At 37.4% G+C, this 27,289-nt stretch overlaps 1 protein-coding gene across 3 annotated transcripts in view; it reads left to right on the plus strand.

The window, feature by feature from the left end:
• SLC44A1 (solute carrier family 44 member 1) overlaps nucleotides 1–27,289 on the plus strand; it is a 190,749-nt gene that overhangs the window by 133,256 nt on the left and 30,204 nt on the right. The window contains exons 14-16 of one of the 3 annotated variants that reach the window (XM_040631676.1): nucleotides 7,585–7,821; nucleotides 9,748–9,828; nucleotides 12,801–21,025. In XM_040631676.1, the coding sequence (XP_040487610.1) occupies nucleotides 7,585–7,821; nucleotides 9,748–9,828; nucleotides 12,801–12,824 (342 nt within the window). In that variant the 3' untranslated portion in view covers nucleotides 12,825–21,025. Of the gene's footprint in view, nucleotides 1–7,584; nucleotides 7,822–9,747; nucleotides 10,470–12,800; nucleotides 21,026–27,289 lie in introns of those variants that run through there. The other 2 variants (XM_040631677.1, XM_040631675.1) reach the window with 2 other exon arrangements.

Genomic DNA, 27,289 nt, shown 5'->3' on the forward strand with positions numbered 1-27,289 from the left:
GTGAAGTGTTATTCGTCCTCTCCTGTAAGGTGAGCCACTGCTATTACCTTCATTTTATAGCAGAGGAACCCGAGGTTTAGAGAGCCAGGTATGTTGCCCAAATTTAGAGAACTAGACTGTGGGAGAGCTGGAGTTCTAACTTAGCTCTGTCCGACTTCTCAGTTTTCAGTCACTGTGTGCTTACACTAAGTTTGCCCTTGGATTTCTTTTAAAAAAAAAAAAAAAGTCTTTTGATTCAGTAATTCCGTTGATGGTAAACCACTGCTAGAAATAATTCCTTTTTTTTTTTAAGATTTTATTTATTTATTCGACAGAGATAGAGACAGCCAGCGAGAGAGGGAACACAAGCAGGGGGAGTGGGAGAGGAAGAAGCAGGCTCATAGTGGAAGAGCCTGATGTGGGGCTCGATCCCAGAACGCCGGGATCACGCCCTGAGCCGAAGGCAGATGCTTAACTGCTGTGCCATCCAGGCGCCCCTAGAAATAATTCTAAACACAGAAAAATACAGCATTATTTCTAATAGTTACCAATTGCAAACAATCTACTGCCTACAAATAGAGAAATCGTTAGAAATAATAGACAGCAGACTATTATTCACCTGTTAGACCATGTTTTTCATTAAAAGTTTATAGTATGATCGGTACATATAATATAAGTAAAAAGGCTGAGTAAAACTACTTGACTATCACTGTTAAGTACTGTTCTCATACATATGAAAAAGAATTACTATCTGAAAATGTTAATGATTATCTTTGGGTATTGAAAATATGAGTGATTCCAAACCCCTCCTCCTGCTTTACCATAATAAGATAAAGTTCTCTATATTAAATATGCATTTTTTATAATGGAGAAATATAGAGATGATAAAATACCGTGTTTTAAAATTGACTTTGAGTTTTTCAGCCTAGTGGCCTGTCAAAATTTTTTCTTAATTTTACCATAACCTTTTTTTCATTCCACAAATATCCTGGAGTGCCCACTAGTAATGTGGTAGGAACTTTTCTGGGTACTGGTTATATACTAGTCAATAAAGAAAATTTTTAATCTACTAGAAAAGGCAGTTTTATATCTCTCTTTTCACTTTATATTATGTTATGAGCATTTTCTATTTTATTAAAAATGTTTTAAACATGGTTATACAATTATATCATCATTTATTTAACCAAACCTCCAATTTTTTTTACAGTTAAACTGTTCTCATTTTCCTTTATATCCTTATATAAAGTATGATACTTTATAGTGAAACTTCTGTATGCAAATCCTTGCCTGCATCAATCCTTACTTCCTGAGTCCAGAATCCCCAAAGTCGAATTAATGAGTCAGAGTACATAATAGGTTTCTTGATGTGCATTACCAAATTGCTTCCCAGAAACATTTAAGTTTGAATAATATAAAATGTATAAGACTATAAAAAATTACTTTTAAAACCATGAAAGAAAAACTGTCTTTTAATCCAGATACCCAAAAAGGAAAAAAAAATGAGAGGGGAATAAAGTCTTCTGGATTTCTAACATGCTGAGATAAATATTCTTTAGTTTCCTTTTTTAAAAATGTAGTTCTGATCACAGAATACAGTAAATCTTTTGAAAGCATTTCTCTCTTTATAATTAAAAGTGGCTGCTAGTATGCAGAAATAGTTTCTGATCAGATAGTTCAAGTGGGTAGACCAGAAGAAGCATTCTAAAAGACAGAGGGCACTTGGGTGGCTCAGTCTGTTAAGTGTCTGATGTTCGCCTCAGGTCATGATCCCAGGGTCCTGGCATTAAACTGTGCATCAGGCTCCCTGCTCAGTGGGGAGTCTGTTTGTCCCCTCTGTCCCTCTGCTCCCCCCCTTGCTGGTGCACTCTCTCTCTCTGTCTGTCTCTCTCTCTCACTCACTCTCTCTCAAATAAAATGATTTTAAAAAATAAAATAGAAGTGTCAGGAACAAACTATTATAATATACAACAACTTGGATTAATCATGAGGTAATTTTGCTGAGTGGAAAACACCAATCCCAGAAAAGTAAATACTGTATGTTTCCATTTATATAACATTCTTATATGCCTTTTTTTTTAAATTAAGCTCTACGCCCAGCGTGGGGCTTGAACGAATTATATAACATTTTTGAAATGACAGCAGTATGGAATTTGGGAACAGATTTGTGGTCACCCAGTTAGAGGTGGGGTGGGGGAGGAGTAGGGGTAGTTGTAAAAGGTTAAAATGAAGGATTCTTGTGATGATGGAAATGTTCTGTATCTTGACTATGTCGATGTCAATACTGTGGTTATAATATTGTACTATAGTTTTACAAGATGTTACCGTTGAAGGGAACAGGGTAAAGGGTAGGTACGTGGAATCATTCTGTGTTATTTCTTACAACTACTTGTGAATTCAAAATTGTTGCAAAATTTAATATTTAATTTAAAAAACCCTGAATTTAAAAGAAAACAAAAGACAATGCCATGGATTCCATTTCTATGGAACCCAGATGGTTTCATGGATTAGTAGATTAGATTTGGGAGGGATCTTAGCTCCTCTAATTTAGTGGCTTGTGACCTGTGACATGTGATCACTGGCCTATAAGGTCCTCACAGGTAAGAATAGAGATTTACAGGATATTTAAATATTTTCGAGTCAAGTAGATAATGGATATTTGCCCAGGAAAGCTATACAAAAAATCCCACAAAATCTCAGGTACTTCACTTCTGTGCGAAATTATTTTATCTCTATTTGATAATACTTCTAACATTAATTATTGGCATTTTATTTGGCATTGGTTAATAAAAAACGAGAATATGAATCATTACTTTTAAGTGCTATTTTACTGGTAAACAAAATCTTTCAAAACTTGAGTTCCGTACGGAAAGGGCATCATAAATGCAAGATTTATGGTGGAAATGACAGGAAGAAACAAAGATTGCCAAGCATTGTGTTATATGCTTTCAGAATGCTTATTTTAACAATTATGGGATGTATGTACTATTATGTCTATTTCAAAGGCAGAAAAACAGACTCGGGAAGGTTAAATTTGAACTTGCTTGGAGTCACGAAACTAGGAAGTATTAATTCTGTGATTCAAGTCTACATCTTTCTGATTCCAAAACTAGCACCCTTTCCTTCCTGCTTCTCACATCCTGCCCTGTGTATGAATCTCTACTATTGTATCACCAATAATTTATCCTGTAAAACAGAAGAGTCTAAACTTTTTAAATCATGTGCCTTATTAGAAAAAAATTTTGAGCACACTCCTAATATATTTACATTTATTAATATATGTACAGCCTTTAATAATATGTAATATAAAGCCTAGTATAAAAGAAAATTTCAATAAAAGAGAAATATAATTTGAAGTCCCAGGTGATCCCCTTAAATACTCCTTGGGTATGTGTACCCCACTTGGGGACCACTGATATAGACCAGTACTTCTTATAGGCTGTGGACTTTATCAGAATGACCAGAACTACTTTTTAAATGAATATTACTGGGCTTCATCCTAGATCCAGCCAATTGGACTCTGGGGGTAGGACCCAGGAATCTGTGTTATTCATGAACTCCCCAAGTGATACCTAGCCCCTCCATTGTTTGAGAGCCATTAATAAATAAATGCATGACACCCTTCCATTATATTTGGGAGTAATTATTACATTTCTCTGACCTTTTTGGCTAAATATCATCAATTCTTGAAATGGTTTCTAATGTGACAATATCCAGCCTTCCACCTCAACAGCTTTTATCTCAACGTTGGTTTGTCTAAGCCACCTTCTCCCTATAATTGGCTTTAACATTTCAAATGTGGCTTAACTTTTAGTGGTATAATGAGAGCATAAAGAACCTCAGTCCTCAACATAGTACTAGAAGTCCTTGCAACAGCAATCAGACAACAAAAAGGGGTCAAAGGTATTCAAATTGGCAAAGAAGAAGTCAAAATGTCTCTCTTTGCAGATGACATGATACTCTATATGGAAAACCCAAAAGAAGCCACTCCCAAATTATTAGAAGTTATAGAGCAATTCAGTAACGTGGCAGGATACAAAATAAATGCTCAGAAATCAGTTGCATTTCTATACACGAATAATGAGACCGAAGAAAGAGAAATTAGGGAATCCATCCCATTTACAATAGCACCAAAAACCATACGTTACCTTGGAATTAACTTAACCAGAGATGTAAAGGATCTATATTCTAGAAACTATAAAACACTCTTGAAAGACATTGAAGAAGACACAAAAAGATGGAAAAATATTCCATGCTCATGGATTGGAAGAATTAACATAGTTAAAATGTCCATGCTACCCAGAGCAATCTACACTTTCAATGCTATCCCGATCAAAATACCAAGGACATTTTTCAAAGAACTGGAACAAATAGTCCTTAAATTTGTATGGAAACAGAAAAGGCCCCGAATCTCCAAGGAACTGTTGAAAAGGAAAAACAAAGCTGGGGGCATCACAATGCCGGATTTCGAGCTGTACTACAAAGCTGTGATCACAAAGACAGCATGGTACTGGCACAAAAACAGACACATAGACCAATGGAACAGAATAGAGAGCCCAGAAATGGACCCTCGGCTCTTTGGGCAACTAATATTTGATAAAGCAGGAAAAAACATCCGGTGGGAAAAAGACAGTCTCTTCAATAAATGGTGCTGGGAAAATTGGACAGCTACATGCAAAAGAATGAAACTTGACCACTCTCTCACACCATACACAAAAATAAACTCCAAATGGATGAAAGACCTCGATGTGAGACAGGAATCCATCAAAATTCTAGAGGGGAACATAGGCAGCAACCTCTACGACATCGGCCAAAGCAACCTTTTTCATGATACATCCCCAAAGGCAAGAGAAACAAAAGATAAAATGAATTTATGGGACTTCATCAAGATTAAAAGTTTCTGCACAGCCAAGGAAACAGTCAGAAAAACTAAGAGGCAGCCCACGGAATGGGAGAATATATTTGCAAATGACACTACAGATAAAGGACTGGTATCCAAGATCTACAAAGAACTTCTCAAACTCAATACACGAGAAACAAATAAACAAATCAAAAAATGGGCAGAAGATATGAACAGACACTTTTCCAATGAAGACATACAAATGGCTAACAGACACATGAAAAAATGTTCAAAATCATTAGCCATCAAGGAAATTCAAATCAAAACCACACTGAGATACCACCTTACGCCAGTTAGAATGGCAAAAATAGACAAGGCAAGAAACAACAATTGTTGGAGAGGATGTGGAGAAAGGGGATCCCTCCTACATTGTTGGTGGGAATGCAAGTTGGTACAGCCACTCTGGAAAACAGTGTGGAGGTCCCTTAAAAAGTTAAAAATTGAGCTACCCTATGATCCAGCCATTGCACTACTGGGTATTTACCCCAAAGATACAGACGTAGTGAAGAGAAGGGCCATATGCACCCCAATGTTCATAGCAGCAATGTCCACAATAGCTAAATCGTGGAAGGAGCCGAGATGCCCTTCAACAGATGACTGGATTAAGAAGTTGTGGTCCATATATACAATGGAATATTACTCAGCTATCAGAAAGAACGAGTTCTCAACATTTGCTACAACATGGACGGCACTGGAGGAGATAATGCTAAGTGAAATAAGTCAAGCAGAGAAAGACAACTATCATATGATTTCTCTCATCTATGGAACATAAGAACTAGGATGATCAGTAGGGGAAGAAAGGGATAAAGGTGGGGGGGTAATCAGAAGGGGGAATGAAACATGAGAGACTATGGACTCTGAGAAAGAAACTGAGGGCTTCAGAGGGGAGGGGTGTGGGGGAATGGGATAGACCGGTGATGGGTAGTAAGGAGGGCACGTATTGCATGGTGCACTGGGTGTTATACACAACTAATGAATCATCGAGCCTTACATCGGAAACCGGGGATGTACTGTATGGTGACTAACATAATATAATAAAAAATCATTCAAAAAAAAAAAATGTAAAAAAAAAAAGAAAAGAAAACCCAAAAAAAAAAAAAAAAAAAAAAAACCCACTCCTTAAAAAACAAAAAAAAAAAAAAAAAAAAAAAAAAAGAACCTCAGTCCTTCTGTAGGGCGGATCTCAAAAATTTGAAGAAGAGATATCAAAAACAGTGGTTTCATTCTAAAAACAAAAAAGAGTGAAAGAAAATGGATATAATTACCTATCTGTAGACGTCACCCCAGAAAGTAAGTAACTGTAAGAGGATTCCTGAGTGTTTGCCACAAAAAAATGGTGGCGGGTCTTCCAAATTTTGGGCAGACCCAGATTTGCTCCCTAAAATCATCCGAGAAGGGTCAATTTATAGCCTAACCAGTATTTCGTCTAATGCATTATAACTCTTGCTTAAAAATAATGGTGAAGGAAAGATGCTTTGGTGTGGATAAACAGTAGGGAAAAGGCCAAGAGAATTCTCAGTCTGCTCATTCTCAGCACTGAACGAGGAAAGGCTCTTGTGGTTCCAGAGGACTCTTTCTTTTGCTTTGTTATTTAATGCTGGATGGTAGGCCAATAAGGGCTGAGCAAGACTGTGTTTAGGATTCATATGACCTATCTCTGCTTTATATCCGTATCCAAATATTTGCTGAGTTTTTACCTACAAGGAATGCTGGAGTTGGCATCATAAGACCATGATTTGGGTGGTATCTGCTCTTCTACTCTGTGACCTTGGGCAGGTTGCCTAGTGTCTCTGAGCACATTTCCCAGTCTACAAAATGAGGATGATGATGAGGATGGTAGTGTTTAATTAAATGAATTAAACTCTTCGTAGGGACTGAAAAGCTGAACTAAAATATAGTAAAAGAACTACAAGAAATGTAAAGTGCTGTATGGGAAGGATCAGAGTAGGTCATTCTTGACACTTCTTCTTCTATGGTGGATGTTTGTGGCAACCTCTTTCCTCACAGGTAATCCAAATCTAAATTTCATGGCAAATCATATTAAATTCACACATATTCTGTATGAAATAAAATATGAAACAAAGAAAAAACTCTTAAAGATGTTTGTTGCAGCATTATTTATGCCAGAAAACAATATAAGTCTCCAGTTGTAGGAACCTGGTCAAATTTTAAGTCACCCATAAGATGAAATTAGGTGGCTAAGTATTTATGAAACATTTATAATGATACTATAAATATTAATGAATAGCTTTTAATGATTCATATATAATACTATTTCATATATGTAAAAGTGCTTAGAGAAAAGTACATAGCAATACCCTGGAATGTCTATAATTTTCTTCTGAATGTTAATAGGGCCATTTTCTAAAATAAGCATACATTTATTTTTAAAATTGCCACAGGTGCTACATATGGGAAGTTTTAATGAACAAGCATAACATTTGGAAAACATGATTATTTTTCATGTAAACTGGAAGTGTTTAAAGGATGATGTTTTACTTATGTCATATGCACATATATGTGTGCACATATACAGATGTATGTGTGTCTGTGGGTCTATGTGAATGATACTTCCTAACGTGAGGTAGAATGAATGTATGCAACCATCACTTATAAATATTGAAGGGAGCTTGAAGTCTGCACATGATGAAGAAATAGTGTTTTCTGTCATAGGCTATTAAGTGTGCTCTTTGTTCTCTCTGCTTCAGGTGCTGATAGTCTGTAGCACAGGCTTGGCTGGAATTATGCTGCTCAACTACCAGCAAGATTACACAGTCTGGGTGCTGCCTCTGATCATCGTCTGCCTCTTTGCTTTCCTAGTCGCTCATTGCTTCCTGTCCATTTACGAAATGGTAGTGGATGTATTATTCTTGTGTTTTGCCATTGATACAAAATACAATGATGGGAGCCCTGGCAGAGAATTCTATATGGATAAAGTGCTGATGGTAAGGACTTCAAATGCCCTCATCTGCTTTAGGGGTAAAAATACTAGTCCAAATGCCTTGCAAAACGTTCTCTGTATTTCATTCCTATTATATGCAACTGAGTTATTCAGAATTAGACCTGTAGTGCTCATGAATGAGCTTAGTCTTGGGGAAATCAGGGAAGACGGTCCTCTTGGCATGGATGGGGACCATTTAAATACACCTAGCTGGAGCAAACCCATGAATAGCCCTGAGTTCACATTATTTCAGACTCCTGCCTCCCTCTCTGCGATTAGATGGATTAGAATTGACTTTTTAAACCTCAGTGTTCGCCCTTGAATTGGAACATTGGACCACCAATGTTCTAATGCCCTTTCCTAAAGTGGAGCTCAAAGACTTCCCAGATTGTAGTACCTGCCTGTATTTCTCCATCTATCACCTTTCCAAATATTACTGCTGTCAGCCCCATTAAAACTCATTATCCTAAGTATGCCAGGCCAAATTGAAGGTGTTTCATAATGAATACAGATTAACAGACCCATGATTGTATTGTTTTCCATTAGTCAAGAGCCGAACCTTTACACTGGTATTACATTCAGATTCTTAATAGTTATGTAGCTCTGCAGCTTCCCTATATTAGAATCTCAGTAGAAATTTTTTAAAAATTTAGAAATCCTATTTAAATGGTTCAAATACTGTTATCAAGATCAAATGCTACCAACTTAAGGATACTTCTTAATAATAATACTTTGCTATTAAGCTGTGTAATATTCCTATCTGAAGAGTGGGTAACATTGAAGACTAAACATTAGACACTGAAATAAAAAGTCCTCTTCCAGGAGCATGGTTTATCTAGTTAAATCTAAAATGAATGTGTCAATAAATAAAATAGATTCTTTTTTTTTTTCCAATCACAAAAATTCCAAGTGATTTAACTGACGAATTTGGTACTGATTATCTCTTTCACTGAGAACACCATCAGCTGAATTTCGGACATTTTCATAATGTCTAAATTATAATTCTAACTGTTCTCGTGATTGAATTTGACTTGTGAGCATTCCATCTCCTTTCTGATTAAGGCATTTAGAAGAATTTGGGGACGCCTGGCTGGCTCAGTGAGTAGAGCATGTGATTCTTGATCTCAGGGTTGTAAGTTTGAGCCCCATGTTGGGTGTAGATAAAATCTTAAAAAAAAAAAAAAAAGGAAGAACTACTTGTTTTTTATTTTTTAAACCCCTGATCAAAAGCTGAGTAAAAGAAATATACTTTTTCTTCTTTTAGCTTTTTTCTGTAAGAATGATGAGGATATTTAATGGAGAAGTGCTCCATAAACTTTGACAAGATAGAAATGTTTCCTTCGGGGCATAATCCTATTTTATCCCATTTTGACCACAGATTTTGGTGGTTACTTCCTGTCTTCCTGCTTTATGGAGTAATTTCAAAGCCAGATAGACATTTTTTTTTTAAGTAGCTTATTTATGGTTTGGTAAAAACAGTATTCTGGCCTTAGTAGTATCGATGCTTTCTTTTACCTTCTAGCATTATTTTAAAGAGAGGGCTTCTGGAGTAAAAGGCTCTTGTTGTTCCATTTAACCTTGATATAGAAAAAGTAAAACAACAAATGAAACAATAATCTAAGTATGGGGAAATAGTCCTCTTAAGAAAAAAAAAAAAGTTAGGTATTTTCTCTTCCAAAAAGAAGTAACGTTCTCTTTGAGCCTAAGGGAGATGGTCCCAATGAATGGATGGATCAAAGATTTTATCTTGACGAATTGCAGCCTATCCACACCAATGTAGCGGCTCTTGTGTTGCGTAATACTATTATTTATTGCTATGTTTTCCCTTTACTAACATTGTATCTGAAATGTAAATGCTCCTTAGAATTCATCTACCAACCACCATCTGAAAGGACCTAAGACTTTATGCCATTCGATCCATATTTTGCAGGAGTTTGTGGAAAACAGTAGAAAAGCAATGAGAGAAGCTGGTAAGGGAGGCGTTGCTGATGCCAGAGAGCTAAAACCGATGGTAGGTGGAGATGAGGAGGTGGCCGGCCTCCAAGAGTTTCATTTTCACTTCCTCTCTCTCTCTGTCTTCACTGACTGCACTTCCTCGGGAGAAGCTGTTGTTGTCTGTATCACGCAGGGTGTGCTGCTCTTTCTGTTTGTGTGCTTACCCATTACTTGGGTGGCGGAATTCTTGTCACAACTGAAACCACCTTCTGTAAAAGTAAGCTGAAAGGAAGAGCATCTTTGTCAGAGCCCATGGTGGGGAGGAGCTGTTTTTGTCCTTAAAGTAAAATTGCTGTTTCTGGGGTAGGGGGTGTTTTTCGTTCTTGTTTTTGTTTTTTTCTTTTTAACTGTCAGTGTTTGGTTTTCATCAGATTGAACATTTGATTGTACATGTGAACTGACAGTTTGATTTTTGTCATTTTTAGAAGGTGATAATAATTCCTTTCAACTTGCTAAAATTCATATCCCCCACTTTTTAAATATTGGTTTGTTTATGTTGCTGTCTTTTATCCTTCGCTGACTTTTTCTTCTGTTGCCTGGATTGTACTTTCTTTGTTTCTTAAGCTATTTTTCTGTAGAAAACAAGGTTATTTCCATCAACACTCACATTCCCGCTCAGTAAGACAACCTGGTCTTCTCTAACCTCAGCTTAATTGTGAGAAGGATAAATCATCTCTGGTCAGTGATACATATGAATTATAAGTACTCTACTTTCATTTCACAAAAAGCAACTTAATCAGTGTAAGAGAATCCTGAGTTGCTTTTCCCACAGATATTCTCACCTCTGCATAATGACAGATGTCTCTCGCATATATTTGTGTAATTACTGCTTATTTTACAAATGTATTGTTCTTAAAGAGCATGTGACTTCAAAATATTATATAATTGCCTATACCCTTAAACAGTTAATTTTAAATAACGTGCCTTTTAATTGCACATAATGTCTAAAAGTGTGAGATGAAGACCACTCTTTCTTTCTAGTTTAATAAGTGGTTGATTTCATAGGTTTCCATCTTGAGAAATACGTAATATAAAACAAGCTCATTTAAATATATGAGAGTAAAGGAAATGGGTTCCTTTAAGGTGGGGGGGGGAGGAAGGTTATATGTATATGCAAAATAATTGCATATTCAACCTAAATTAAAGCCTCAGCAGAATGTTTAGATATAAACTCTTTCCTCCATAACCCCTTCCAGGACCTATTTTGGTGTTGCTTTTAATAACACTGATGATTATAAAGTCAAGCCTTCAATGTTTAGTTCCCAAGGTACAGATAACTCTAATCATAAGTAAAAGGATGTAGAGCTCTTAGTTTTAAGCATGCATCAGCCAGAACTGCATTGAGTGGGCAAGGGGCACCATCAGCAATGCCCCCGGTCTGGTTCCTTGCCTTCCCTTCCCTTTCTTTCTATATCCCTCTTACTTGACACTGGCATACAGAAACAACAGTAAAGATTCTTGCCAGCCTTCTGGTGGCATAGGTAAATGAGGAAGGCTTTCTTCCTGTCACTCTTGGCTTATCTTACTTGTTCAGTAAATAAGGTTCCCAGCCTATAACTTAAGAAGGTGAAATATAGAATCTTAAAATATAAACTATCTTCCCCACCACCACTTTCTGTCTTTCCAGTGGTTGACATTTCTATTAAGTCATTTGTCAGTAATAATCATTTTTCAAAAGGGAGTAATTTGTGGAGGTCTAGACTAGTTTGAACCATGAGTTGGCATTATTTCTGCATTATCCTTTAGTGAAAGATAAATTGTGGTAGACCGGAATGCAAGTATGCCTCTCTTACCTAAACTCAATAATTCATAGGTAACAATACTAGGAAATTGCCCAAGTTATGTGGCATCTTACCAGAAGACAAGAATTTTGAAAGATTTTTTTTTCTTAATATTACTTTCAGATTTAAATTAATGCCACTTAACTCAAACACTGCTTTAAAATCCTCATTCATTTTTTGCTTTTATTTTATGTTGTTCATTAGTTCATTGCTTGCAGATTAATGGCAAAACTCTCCACTCTGTCCCAAAATATATCTTTTATGTGCATTGTTCTTCTGGTGCTTTGGATATGATAGCATTTGGTCCCTAAGAACGATGTTTTATATGGTTTAAAAACTTCCGAGGAGAGAAGTTGAGATGTTGCTCACAGGGTACTTAAATATTTTAAGCGTAATCAGTCCCGCTAATTCTTACCTCTCTTTTGCATTAGCATAATAAGAGTTGACCACCATCTTGGATGTGTCCCTCAATAACTGGGGATTGGTAGAATTTAGGATTGCTTATTTGTATTTGCTTGTTTTAATTCACATGTTATTCCCTTAGATGAAAGTTCTATAAAAGTGTCATACCTATTTTGCCATATATACAATCTGCTGTTTAAGTTCACTGGTCTATCTTCTTTCTTAATGGGATATTTTAATTTAGGTTTACTTTTCGCCTATAGGATAATGTTCAGGAAAAATGAGGTTTTAAATTTCCCTTTTGACAGGGGATCATTGAACTAAATATAAGGACTTCCAGTTTTCCTCTATGACTTTTTCTTTTTCTTTCTTTTTTTTTTTTTTTTTTTTTTCGAGAGAACCTCACTAGTTAAGGAAACTTTGAAGGTTTGTGAGGTCCTTTTGTACATCTTTAAATGATTTTAGAAAAATTGATCAAATGTGATGTAGAAGTTTAAGAAAGAGACATTCTGGCCTTCTGCATACAGGAAAGAATTTATAGAGGAAAGGGAAAAAAGACCTGGACACTGTAGCAACATAGGCCAGAGACGTATTCTCTGCATACCTCAAAGATTACCCAGAAGGAAGTGTGACTTTCAACACTCATAGCAGTTGCAGCCCCTGGAATATAGGTGCGGGGAGAAGGGCTCTCGCTCCATTTTGCTTTGTTGCCGCTTGTGACCATCTGTGTATTTGTAACATCATTCATGATCTCCTTTTAATGGTAATTGTCTAAGATTCTACTCTGTATGACTTTGTTTTCTAGGCTTCGGGAGCAAGTTCTGCTTGAACCTAGCCGACCGTTACGGAACCCATTGACATTCCAAAACAATATATACACATAACTATGTATCTGTGTGTGTGGGTGTGTGTATATATGTATATGTATGTGTGTATATACATATATATATATGTATATACACACACACACATAATCAGCCAAAATCAGAGAAAAGGAACAGGGATTTAATACCTTTTTTATGCTTATTTTTGTCAAACATGTACTTCTTTCATACGGGTGGCTTTTACAAGGCAACTGCCGTCATTTAATGTTTTCAATTGTAATTGTCTAATGGAAATGTTAAGATTCATATCTGATTAACATTTTTAATAACTTAGAGGAGATTTTAACTTTAGTTATTTAAATTAGGTAAAATGATTGTACCGAATTCTCTGTCTAAAGTTTATTCAGGGGTGATTTCCCTGATGTGTGCATAAAAATCAAGGTCTCATTTTACTGATGCATAAGTCCTAGCCCAACGAGACTAGGTGTATGCTTTCAGATAAATAAGGAGATACTCCAATCAGTTTTCCCCAATCAAAGAAGCCATGTCATTTTACTTTTAGAAACATACTAGTGGACTCAATATGGGAATTTTCATAATAGCTCATACATTTGTCAGCCAACATTAAAAAGTAACCAACTCCTCAGGTATTTGTAGTTTACCCTAAGCTTCTATAAGAGAGTAGGTTAAAAAGAAAAGGGTAGATAATCTTTCTTATGCAAACTTTGTTCTTATAGTTTGTCTTTCTTTCATTTTTTACTTAGTAGCATCCTCCACACATTTGTGTGCCTGATTTGAAGGGAAGCTGGGGTGCCCAGCAACTTTAGCCTTTAAGTTTCGGTGTATTGATTTGCAGATTAAGTAATGCTGGGAGGAATAAAAAAGGGAGAGAAACATGGAACACAAAGCATTGCAAATTCCAGTGCTTGGGCTTCTGCTTCTAAGGAACTCCAGTGGCTTCAGGCTAAGTGGCCATTTTATTCAAATGCTTGCTGTAAAAATCTGAAAACATTCTGGCAGGTGCTCCTCTCCTCGGCAATTCATTAGGTATCCAGAATTCTACAGTGTTTAACTGAAGAATTGGTTATGTTTTGATCCTCGAGTGTTGAATATTCTTCTTTTTGTTTGGGAATGGGTTTGGGGTTTTGTTTGTTTCTCGTTGTTTTTCTTTTTTATTCCTGAAGCTTACCAGATATGAATGGCTAATATTCCATTGTTCTGCTTATTGTAATGGTGAATGCTTTAAGAAAAAAAAAAGTGTAATTTGCTAAGAATAATTCATGATCTGTTTATGCGATAACTCCTTTTTGTTACAATTTTTTTAAAAAAAGCTATTTTTGTTAATGTAAAGTAAATATTTCAGAGCAAATTTTTTAAACTTATTGCACTAAATACAGGCTCTGTACAAAAAAAAAAAAAGCCTCAGCATTTTATCATTCCATGGAAGAAGAATCTTTTGAAAGAAAGCATTGCCTCTTACCATAATTAGACAGTGAATTAAACCGGTATTATGGAAATGCATACAATTAATGTCACTAGGGCTTAATAAGCAGCGGTTTGCTCATGTGCTTGCTTTCAAAGGGTTAGACCTTTAAATTGCTGCAAAAGGTAAATTGTTTTTTTTTTTCTTTTTTTCTTTTCTTTTCTTTTTTTTTTTTAGTATCCGTGTTCTTTACTCTAGCTAGGCTAAAATTTGCTAAATGCCTTGGTTTCTTTTCAAAGCTCATGTAATATTTCTGATTTTTCAGAATATTTGCAATAAGAGTCTGGATTTAAAAACAAAAACAAAAACACACACAGTTAAGAGCTCATATCTTGGCAAGACCTGGGAAACCAACATTGTGAAAATAGCTATTTTGAAACAATAATTCTCCAGAAGTTAACATCTAACATCGCCAGACAGTATCATTGTACTCTTTTTGTATCATTTGAAATGGAACAAATATAATTATGTAACTAACAATTATCCAAATAGATGAGAGAGCAAATCATGTAAGAAAATCCAGAACACCTTCTGTTTCCTAGCCACACAGATTTGGACATTAAGAAACATTGGGAACTAAATTTAGGATTGGAAAAGTTTGGAAGATGAGTATCAGAACAGAAGACATTCTAGGAGCTAGCTATTTTAGGAGATGTCCCTCCAAAGTGACCTGATGGAAGTCTTGAATTTGGAAATTAGGTTCTACTCTCTTGGACATCCCAGCATCACGGACTCTTGCTGCTCCCCTGTTCCATTTGCTCACAATCTCAGCTATTTGGAAGCCACAGGAATGCTTTCTAATTATCATTTGCAACTAGAACTGTAATCAGAAAGAAATTTTGTATTTTTGTATAACTTGATTGTGTGCCATTTTATATAACAGGTCCTGTTTTACAAATAAATTTTGTTTTACTAACGTTGTGTTTAGAAATGATGATCTATGTGTAACCATGTCATTTGAGTTCCAAATTAATTGCCAAGCTGTGTCCCCTAAGTAAATTTGTGTGCCATGTAAGCAGATATATGCATCTCTGCATCTATATGTTGCACAGGCACACACAGAGAGGTATTTAATATATAGAATGCCACTCTCATATGAGCTTCATTCCTTGATACATTTTATAAAGCCTCACAGAGGCTTTTTAGCAATATCTCAGTGTTTTGAGGTTATGTTTGGATGTTCCTGCTGCCTCTTTCATTCATTCCAAGTCATTCTTCAGCTAGCTCTGGGCTGCCTTACTGCTATTCGCTCACTGCCTCCATCTTCTGCCCAAGTGAGAGGAATAGATGAAGAACAAAAATTTCCTGTGATATGTGGTGACCTGAGTAATTTTATAAGCCATTGCCTCTGTGTTGTGGTTTTTGTCTTTTTCTGTGGTGGATCTTCAAAATTGTGTTCAGTACTGACATCTCCAGAGTTATGGTCAAGGTCCTCTATCGTAAATGGTGATCGTGGTGACCAGAGTATCATCACTGTGGGTTCTGCCATCAGGAAAAGGCTCTGGTACATGATTTTTTTTTTAAGATTTTATTTATTTATTGGACACAGAGAGACACAGCTAGAGAGGGAACACCAGCAGGGAGAGTGGGAGAGGAAGAAGCAGGCTTCCCGCTGAGCAGGGAGCCTGATGCAGGGCTTGATCCCAGGACCCTGGGATCAGGACCCTAGCTAAAGGCAGCCGCTTAACGACTGAGCCACCCAGGCACCCCTCCGGTACATGACTTAGACTTTGCAGGCTCCTGTCTCAAGAGTGAGTGCTGCTGTAATATAACATGGAAGGGAAAAGGTTGTGTTTCAGTATAAATCCAAGAGACCTATCTTCTATGGGAGGCTTAACCAGTACGTTAGGTAAACATTAGGAATTTAGCTAGGGCATTGAGATTATATAATCCTTGCATGGATGAGCAGCGCTCAAAGTAGGTTGTTCCTTTAAACCATTTAATGCAATGCTTAATGTTTAGGATTAGAGCTTCTATCCTATCCTATAGCATGATTAAGTCCCACGTTACTGCAATTTAAGTAGCTTAACTGTGCATTGGTCCCCAAACTTTTTCCATAATCGTTGGGGAGGAGGCATTCACTGAGTCTCTTTTAAAATTATGCTGGAAATAAGTTTTTTCTTTGTAGAGATGTTCCCTTACTCATATTTTCTTTTTTCAGCAAAGAACGTTAAGCCGCTGATTTCCAATACCATTGACCTTGGTGTCTGTCAAGGGCCCTTGTCTTTCCAGGGCAGTTTCAGGATTTCATCCCAGTAGGAGGTAGTGAAGAGATGATCCCTTCCTTTATCCTGGTCCTGAGCTGCTGCTCTACACCAGAGTAATGCTTCTCCCACCAGAACTGCGGGCACCAAGTATCAGGCCCTGTCAGTGCCTGCGAAGCTTCAGCCTTTTCCACCATGCACCAGTACTAGCTAATAAAGGCCATTTCAGGAGCTCCCTGCCCCCCAACCCACCCCATCTGCAAAATAGGACTATGGGGTCAGTTCCAAAACCAGAGCTGCCAATTATGGTGACCTAAGCATTTTATTTTATCTTTGGCCAGTAACCTTCTCATTTGAATTTCTGGAGTTTCCAGTAGCCTTAACATAGCCTGTGAGAAGTTACCTTCAGAAAAGTCTTTAAGCTTTCACCTTTCAATAAGTTCTCTACTGCTCTTTTATTGCCACTTAAAAAAAAAAACAAAACAAAAAAAAAAAAAAAACCTGAGAGTCTGGAGGCTTATCAATGCACCTGCCACAGTTAATTTCTGTTTTCTTTTCATATATTCCATCTGACAGATAGGAGTGCTCTAAAGGGCTTGCCTAGAGTTGTTAAGACGTGGCCTGTGACTATATATTGGAAAAGTGCAGCTTCGTGAGTAAATACACATAAAGCAGAGATTTGCATATTATAAATTCACAGCATAGACTGCCTTTTGCTTTAAATGCATATTCATGTATCTTTGTGTACTAAGGATGCATATTAGCCCTTTTGAAAAGTAGGCACTGTTCAGATACAGGGCTGCTTTGGAATTAGCTCATCTTTGATTAGTGGCACAGAGCCTAAATTTTGAAAGCAGGACCCTTGAATGTGCCAAGAGAAAAATCTAAAGCTTGTAACAAACTTCAAAAACAAAACAAAAAACTAACTTTGTTGTTTACACTTGTCAATTTAAAATAGCACACTTTCCCCATTCAGATTTCGTAAATATGAGCCAAATTCTTATTCTCCACATTTTAAGAGGAAAATTTTAATCCAAGATTCAAATCTTTTAAACTATCTTTCTTACAGAAAACTTCAAAGTTTTTAAATTTGGGAATTTCTGTGGGAAACCTTTCTATAGAAATACTACAGTACCTTTTCTTCCTTCCCATCTTCATGATTTTTATCTGTGTAAAAAAATACAAATGATGCTTCAGTTTCAGTATTGCATGAACAGTCATCACTTTTGTAAATTACATGGACAGGATTTAAGGTTGATATTTTCTAAAGTAATTCATTAGTAAATTTGTGGAAAAGATGAAATTATTAGAAACCAAAATATTAGGCAATTTTATTCCATTTTGATACCCAGTTTTACAACTAAAATGATTTCCTGAGGAATAAATAAATGTTCCAGGCCAGGGCATTCAGAATAATAAAGCTTTTAGGTTACTCAAGGTCTAGTCAAGATCTAGCTGAATATGAAAATATTGTAATTCCCAAATGTTTCAGAAATTTTTCACTTTTATTTGCTAAGACCTGAATTTAATATTTGATATTCATAAGCAGGTTCTTAGTCTTTTGAGAGGACTAATGGCCCCTTTGAGAAGCTTCTGAAAGCAATGGACTATCTTTCTCTCAAATGCACATAGCACATTTATGAACATTTAAAATGGTAATAGAATTTTAGGACCCTCCATCTGCCAGCCTCCACCCCACCATCCCCTCAGGGCCTAATGCACACAATCAACGGGTGCTCTGAAGTTGGTTTGATAACATGTTTTGAGATAAGGTAGTGATTAGGCCTTCACTACAAATACATATAATATGGTATTTACCAATTTCTAACTTGGGATCATTTGTATAACCTGAAGACTTAGATTTACTACTAGCTTTGGAAATAGAAACCACACTAATCTGAAAGAGCAAGAAAATGGTCAACACTGAATCCTCAAGACAGTAAGATTTCATTTCTTGGAGGTGTGATGGAGTGTGCCGGGGAAGGATTTTGGCAAGCTACCCAGTTATTTCCAGTGGATAAGAAAATCCAAGAAGTGAATAAGGAAGGAATCCTTACAATTATCCATCTACCAAAACACTTGATTCTTTTTTATTGTTGCTCAGATATGACAAATGTTATCAGTAGATCATTGTCTAAAAGTATATCAGTCACCGTGACCAAGAGCAGTTGAAGATGATGAGAAATTAGTAAACTCAGTATAGTTCACAGTTGACAGCATTTTAGTAGAAAATTGGAGGAGCAGATGCTGGGGTGGGAGGAAGGGAATTCAAAAGGTATTTTTCTCCCTACTTAACTCAGGGAGGTATTTCGTTGTTTTGAGTGTTCTCTAGTCACCCACTACAGCAGAGCAGTCTTTGATTACTCTGCCAGTGAGACTGTGCCTCCACTCCCCCACATCTACCCCAGCTTCTTTAGGGAACCATGTGGATTTCTTCACATCTCAACCTTACTATTAGGTAAGGGTGCTGTATCTACATGGAGGGCCCTCAGGGCCCTTAAAAGAGCAGACAGAAATCCTTAAAGGAATTTGAAGTTCTTTTAAGATTTGATTCTAGTGAGTCATGATTTGTAGTCAGACATCGAACCGTTACCTACATTTTCAAGCTGAAGAAAGCAGTGGGAATCTCATAACTGGCTGGAGAAGAAAGGAGGAAAGTCAGCTCCCTCCCCCACCCCACATCTCCAGAAGAGTTTTAATGAACCTTCTACAGTAGCAAATGGAGAGACCGTGGGTGGAAATTCCCATAACTGGTGAAAAAGGGCCTAAGTCCAGTGTAAGTATCTGCATTTGATATTCCTTTTCTTGTAGACGTGTATGACTTAGAATGTTCTGATCTTCACATCTGAATCTGATCCACCCACCCCGTCTGGTTGGAATGTAGTTTGAGTTAGTTATTTTTTTCAGGAATTTGTGTTAAATCATTCTGTGTGAGTAAAAGTAAGGACTGAAAAGAAGACTTGAATAAATGGACACGGAACTGAGAGGAGCTCCAGCCAGCATCCCACAGACCATTCTACCTGCCACTAGAAAATGTGAGCACTCTCTTTATTTACCGTGTTGATCATCAGGCCAGCATTCATAAATTGTGTTAGATGCCTCACAGGGATGAGACAATAATAGGACAGAGTTGGGGGCTGATGATTTCAGACAGAGACTCTTAAGTAAATTTTCCCCATCCTCTGGGTTCCAGTAGTCTGTGCTCGGAAGTTCTTTTTGGTTCCTCTTGTTTTTGTGCGAGTTTTGATTTTCGGAGACTTAGCATGGGGAAAGTTACCTTACTTCTGTGTTGCCTTAGTGCTACAAGATTATGTTGTGTTGCTGAGGTTTCCTGACTTCTTCCTTCCTATAAAAGGGTATTGGGAGCTCCATAATGAAAAGAAGTCTCAATGGTACTGTCTCAGAATATTCTTGACCACTGAATGCACTTCAAACAGGTCTTGTACCCAATGAGGTAAGTTCAGTGGGTTGTTAGCTGATTTGATTATAGGAGGAAAAACATTACAACTAACAAACAAAAAAGTAGGGGAAAAAGTGTGGAGGGCACCTAACAAAATGACAGGGGCTCTGGTAAAACAACCAAAGACAAAAGCATATCTTTGAAGACCAAAGGTCCAACTTTAAGTACTTGCTGGCACAGCCCATCTGAACTTGAGGAGTTTAGAATAGAGCTCCTAGAATAGGCAGCCGAGCTTTAAGGTGACTCAGTGCAGTAGGGACCTGCTATTGATCTCTCAGGCTCTGCACCTTATATCCAGTGTCAGGCCAGCCCAGCGTATGGGGTGATATGAGTAGAAAACACGCATCAGTGTGTCTCGATTGCTCACTGCTGTGTGATCCAGCATGAGAAATATGTTGTGGTGCCGCATATTTCTCAACCTGATGCCTTTTTTTGTCTTTGTCATTTTCTTTCGCCATTTGCATCCTATTTCATAGTGTCAAAGTGAATTTTTGTATCACGTCCTGTCTGTCCATTATGAACTGTAGGATCACAGTTCCAGCCTTCCATGAATTCTGTAGTTTGGGATCCTTTACCTGAGTGTTATTTTGAGCTTTTCCTTATCCCAGTGTCACTACACTGTATTCATTCAGGTGGGGAAACAACATGTAGGTGCTTGAACATGCCCCACAGACACGGTGGTAGCCCTACTATTTGTGACTGTCATTATTGACACAGTGCAGACTTTACAGACAGAGCATTATGCTCTCAGAGGACTTTAAAAATATGTATATTAAGCAATTAACTTTCTGGAGTTATCAAATCTTGCTGGGAAATTAACTTCCAAGAGCTCTGAATTGGATGGAATTCCATCTGGCTTCAGAGTACAATGAGCCTATATGAAATGGAGCTTTGAAATGTTTTTCTTGTGCAGAAATATGAACTAGAAAAAAAGTGCTGATCCAATGCTAAGTTTTCTCTGTGTACTGACTCAGTTGCCAGAATTATAATGAAAACTGTATTTTAGTCTAACAAATGTATAGAATTTTTTTATGTAATAAATAAAATTTTATAGGAAAGAATGTCATTGTCTACTGTGTTGGAACACTTTCTCATGCCCAGGGTGGTGATTAATAGTAGTGGATGGGAGGAAAATAATTTTCCCCCTACCCTTCTGAGTTCTTAGTTGAGACCCCCGTAACAGAAGACAGATTGAGAGAAAAGCACGCAGGAATTTATTAACATGTATACCTCATGTATACATGGGAGATACCCAGGGAAAATTGAGTAACCCCCCCCCCCAGGTGGCCTAGAATTCAAGCTTAAGTACCATTTTACCAGGGGAAGGAGAGAGGGGTGAGGTAGGTCTGTTAGGGGAGAGGAGATGATTCTTAAGAAAGATGAGTGAGCCCTTAGAAGCATAAAGGAGAAGTAAGTTTGTGAGCGAGTTTGCCTGGGTGTGTGTTCTTGTCTCCTGTGATAAATTAGTTCTCCCTGGTTGATGAACCCTCCCAAGAAGGGAGTTGATGACAATTGAGTTCCTTTTGGAGGATCTGTCTTCAGGCAGATAAGGAGAGTTCAGAGAAGGCCTCTTCCTGCATTTGCTATTTTTCAAGTACCTACAGTTCAAAATGATCAATATGACAAAATGGCATTTTAGGGGTGGCATGTTTTGAAATCCTATAGTCATATTTTGGGGTGGCATATTCTACTCAATAGAGAGTGATCCTGGGCAACAGCTTGGCTTTAGATTAGGTCATTATGCTGCCAGGGTTCCCTAGAATTTCCCAGCTCTTCCTTTCTAGTGCCTCTCAGCATATCCTAGGGTCCTTGAAGTACAAAATATAAAAGGGCTACAAACTAAAGAAGTACAAAGTTCATCCGCTGCCTGACCAGGCTTGAGTCTGAGTTGCCCTGTGAATGTTAAGATTGCAACTGAATTAAGTCATTAGGTAGAGTAGAAAAAAACCTGTTGGGTAAGGTTTACAATGGAAAACACTTTTGCCTGGTACAGTGCCCTGCACATAACTTGAAGCCTAGATCTGTGCTCAGTTAGTGGCTTTGTGAAACTGTGGCATGCCCTCATTTATGCAGTGGCTGTGCCCCATTAAAGCTTGGAAAAATCAAGCTTGTTTGAAACGAATTGTATTTTTAAATGATACTGAGGACTAAGGAAGGGGATGTTCATAAGTGGAAGATCTTTTGTAATACCAATAAACCTCTCCTAATTTGTTTCATAATTTTGGACTTTGTTTGAGAGGTTGCTGTACAGACTGCTTTTCATTAGTAAATGTGAATAATGCCCAGATCATAGTCCCAGATGTTTGCCTATACCATCGTGCCCAAAGTTGTTATAGAACATTTGTGAGGCATCTCCAAACACTGGAGGTACGTGACATACTGAAGAATATTAATGTCTAGACTGTTAATTCTTTTTTTTTTTTTTTTTGGTGGTTCTGATGCAAATTTACACAATTTCTTGTTCTATAGCCCACCTAGTGATTAAAGAGCCTGTGAAAAGCCTCAGATCACCTAAAAGGTACCCAGAATTTTTTTTTCTCTGTTTGGCTGTGGAAAGTATACTCTGTATTCAATTTCAAATTTTAGAAAATAAAGAAAAATCTGTAAGATTTCTTTCAGGAAGAATACTATTTGTGCGCTGTAGGTTAATATGTAAGTTAGGATTGAAATTTGAGCTTCAAATAGCTGTATAGCTCAAAGCTCTTACAGGTGTTGAAAGGTTCAGAAAGAAGCCAGTGTCCTATGAGAATCTTTGGCCTTAGGTCTAGTACTGCGAAACTAATCAATGCCTCTTCACATTATTTTTTTAGTTGTGGCAAGTAGCAGTGAAAGCAAGAAGTGCCTTGTGCCTTTAATTTGATATTACACATTTACTGTTGAAATTCTGAGAAAAATAACTTTAGAAGATGCACCTCAATTAAATTTGGGTTTTCAGAAAATGCAAAGCTAAGCTATTAGACCATTTCATGGACTTATCAGCAATTTCAATAGAAGTCTTAAAGCTTTCTAGATAGTTATAAGCTCCCTGGACAGGTATGTCAGTCTAGAGGCGGCGTAAGGAATTGCCTTCAAGGCAAAACAAAAGGGCTTTTAGTCATTCGTACTCATCATATAAATTTGCACTTGGAGATAGGATATTAGGGATTTGGGTTTGATCTGTCCATCTGCCAGGAAGGATTCTCACAGCTTACAAAATAAAACAACAACAAAATTAAAAATAAAAGGCAAATGAAAATTGAGAAAAAAAAATTAGCTGTATAAGAAACCCAAGGATGAGCATAAGACTGAACTGCTAGTTTTCCGTCAGTCCTGCAAAGAGGAAATCAAGAAAGGTACATAGTCTTACATGTCTAATGAAAGGAAGCGTTGACTAGAACTTTAATAGGAGTGACTGGTCAGGTATTAAAAATGAGCTATATTTAATGACTTGGTATAATGTCTATAGTCAATGAAAAAGGGATAAAGCAGTATTGACAGCCTGATCTCATTTATGTAAATCAGTATTTTTATACATTTTTAAATGACTGAAGGTACAGTAGATGCAGTTCTGTACGCACTGGTAGTTAATCGGTTAATTGAAAATTTTGGTTCATGGGAAGAATCGTTATTAATGAAAAAAGTTTTTAAATACAAGTAAATATTCATTGGCTAATCTTTGACATAGGTATAGTTCTTTTTTAAGACTGACTCCTCTGAAGTTGTCTGTTGTCTTTTTCTGCTTTAACCACACCAATAATGTAACCACCTAAAAATGTGATAAGTCAAATATTGTTTTTTAAAAGTGGGTCAGGAGTTTAGACATGCTTATGAAGCCAGCTGTGTATGGACTCCCAGATTTTTTATAATTTCTTTCCATTGTTTGAAATTCTCACACACACATGATTTGAGAGTAATATTTTTAGTATCTTTACAGTCCTTCCAAAGCATTCAACTTAGTTTTCTTTGCAATTACTCTTTTCATACTCATTGTTTTTATCAATGTGTATAGTATAATCATACCATTAGAATAAACACTGCACCTGGCATAACATGTTGAAATAAGCACACCTGACTCTTGCTAAGTATATTCCACTGATGCTGAGAACAGAGTACACGTGTCCCCTGGGAACATTCAGCCTGCTGTGACATCAACCAGTACCTTCTACAGGGGAGTGCAGAATGTCAGTTAATCTGGCAAGATGGTGAAGTGGAAGTCAGCTAAGAAAGCCACCCTTTTTACATCAAAATGATAATTATGGTTATCTCTGCATTATGGGATTATGGGTGATTTAATTTTTTCTTTGTTTATCTGTATGTTTAAAATATTCCTCTATAGTTTCTTACTATGAAAAAACATAGTCACATTAAAAAGCAAATATTTAGGTAAGTATAATAAAATGATAGTAACTAAACCCATATGGTAATAGATTTAATGGATAGAAGAGAGAGTTCCCAAAACAAATTATATTTTTATAAGAATTTAATAAAAGCTAAGGATATACCTCAAATGAATAAGGAAAGAAAGAGTTGATTTAATAAACGGTGTTTAGGACGATTGGCTTTTGGTTTGAAAACAAATCTAAGTCAAATCCAAATGGATTAAGGATTTTTTTTTTAATTAGATGAGGGAAAGATCAGGGGAAGGAGTGGGAGGGACTTAATAAATTTAGAAGGATTAGGTTAAAAAAAAAAAAGCATAGACCGCTGGGAGTTGGTAAGATCCATGTCTCACATTTTGTGGAAAATGTAATAAGTGAGGCCCATTTCGGTTGCATTTACTAAACACATCTACACAGTGTGCTGGGTGTGTTCACTTTAATTCAACAAGCGTTTCCTGAGACCTCCTCTGGTCAGCCAGATTTCTAATGTGGGAACCAGTGGTAAATATTCACTCCCTGATCTGAAGGAGCTCACAGCCTAATGAGGGAGACAGCAGGGAGGGTTAGGATGAGAACAGGGTGCTTTGGGAGCCCATGAGGAGCTACTGGGGTCATTAGGAGAAGCTACCTTGAGCTGAGACTTGAAGGATGAGCAGGAATTAGCCAGATGATGAAAGGGGAGATGGTGGGAGGGGGAAAGATTCTACTCTGAGGAGTAGGCGCGACCATACAGCAACATGAAAGAACACCACTTGTTCAGCATGTCCTAAGCGAAGAGTATGTGGATATGCAGCAAAGTGACTGTGGTGAGGTGACCGTGACCCTGGAGAGGATACAGGAGTCTTGCATGTGCATTCAGACCTGAACCAAGAGCTGTCAGAAGCCTAGGACAAGAAGAGGGAGACCTGGGAGTGAGGAGGAAGGGGAAGAGGAATATTCCAAGGTGAAATCTAACAGGCCTGGTGACCAACTAGATCTGGGGAGCAGGAAAAAGAAATCATGGAGCCCTACACTCAGTGGTGCATGTCACCTCTGCATTTAAGATAGGGGCTTTCACTGGGTGGTCAAGTTCATCCAGGCTCTGCTTCTCTACTTCACTGAATATCTGAAATATTTACCTTTTCTTCTCAATGCTATGTGACATAAAATTTCTGTAGTGATAAGGAGTCAGTTGGAGAAGAGTTTGAAGGTCTAAAAATTCTTCTCTGTGCCAACAAAATATTTATTTTTTTCACTCCCTGATGAAAGAAATCCACCCAATTTCTGGTTTCAGTTTAGAGATCCCAACCTAACAATGGCTGTGCGGTTTAGGTAACTACGGGCAGACTCTGTCTCAGTGGCTGTAACTCTGTCCTACTAATTGTCACCTTAATCATCTGTACACTTCCACACTAACAAGAAATAATGCGATATATTTGGTGTATTTGTATGTTTACATATTCATGCTCTACTTTTTTCCAAAAAGGCATGTATACAATAAGATAATTAAAAATAGAAAAGCAAGGGTGTCTAACGGGCTCAATTGGTAAAGCATGCAGCTCCTGATCTTGGGATTGTGAGTTTGAGCCGTATGTTGGATGTAGAGATTATAAATAAGTAAACTCTAAAAAAAAAAAAAAAAAAAAAAAAAGGAAGACCAAAGGATAAGCAAGAAGAAACAAATATGTTAGATTCTAGGACTACTTGTCACAGCGTAATAAGGCATTAATATTTTGAGCTTCCTGACAACCTGAAACGAAAGGAAAACACCAAGATTTATAGACTTTTATTCTGTGATGGAAGTAAGTGTATGCTTTAGGTGACTGTGAAAGCAAAATTAATCTGCATATGACTGTCACATTAGGGTTTGGAGGTGCTGAGCTGATAAAGTCCCAACATGTAACTTCCTGAGTCTTTAACTGAATGTGTGACTTTATCCTTACCCAGATCTTCCTCTATTAGGACTTAAAAGACACATTCTTAAGTATTAATAAAACAGAAAGGAGTCTTCATTTATTCCAAAGACATTTACCAAGTCCTACGTTAGCTAAGGATACAAAAATGAGAGATCCAGTCTTTGCCTTCCAAAGTCTCACAGTGTTTAAGAAGGCAAGGGGGTGACCAGATGATTGTAATACAGTGTGCCAGACAGTCTAATGGAATTCACTCAGGAGCAGCATGCAGACTACTTGAAGGTGGGAAGGGCAGGGCGATGGGATGTGGTGAGGTAAAGAAACCTTTTGAGAAAGGGAGGTAGTGTCTCTGCTCCAAGCAGAGGGAACAGCATGTATAAAGAAATGACATGTCTGTGAATCTGTCCCAGAGGACAGGTGTGGGGACATGAAATTGGAGAACTAAACAGAAATCAGATCTTGAGGGTTTTGTGTGCCATGCTCAAGGACTTGATTTTATGCTAAAGAAAATGGGGACTCACTGAAGAATTTGAAGCAAGAGAGTGCTTGATGATTTGCACATTTTAGGGGGAAAAATCACTGTGGTAGCAGTGGGGAAACTTACCCAACCTGATAAGGAGTATTTATGAAAACCACATAGCTAATATACACAGGGGTGAAAGACTCAGTTTTCCCCCTAAGATCGCTTAGAAGACAAGCATGCCTATTCTTGCCATTTCTTTTTTTTTTTTTTTTTTTTTAAGATTTTATTTATTTATTTGAAAGAGATAGAGACAGCCAGCGAGAGAGGGAACACAAGCAGGGGGAGTGGGAGAGGAAGAGGCAGGCTCCCAGCGGAGGAGCCTGATGTGGGGCTCGATCCCATAACGCCGGGATCACGCCCTGAGCCGAAGGCAGACGCTTAACCACTGTGCCACCCAGGCGCCCCTATTCTTGCCATTTCTATTCAACATTATACTGAACGTTCCAGCCAGGGCCATCCAGTAAGGGGGAAAAAAAAAAAAAAGGAACAAAGCACCCAGATTAGAAAAAAAGAAGTAAAATTATCTCTCTTCCCAGATGACACAATCTTA

This window comes from Ursus maritimus, unplaced genomic scaffold (genome assembly GCF_017311325.1).
Source record: "Ursus maritimus isolate PB19 unplaced genomic scaffold, ASM1731132v1 scaffold_17, whole genome shotgun sequence".
In the NCBI taxonomy this organism is placed as follows: domain Eukaryota; kingdom Metazoa; phylum Chordata; class Mammalia; order Carnivora; family Ursidae; genus Ursus; species Ursus maritimus.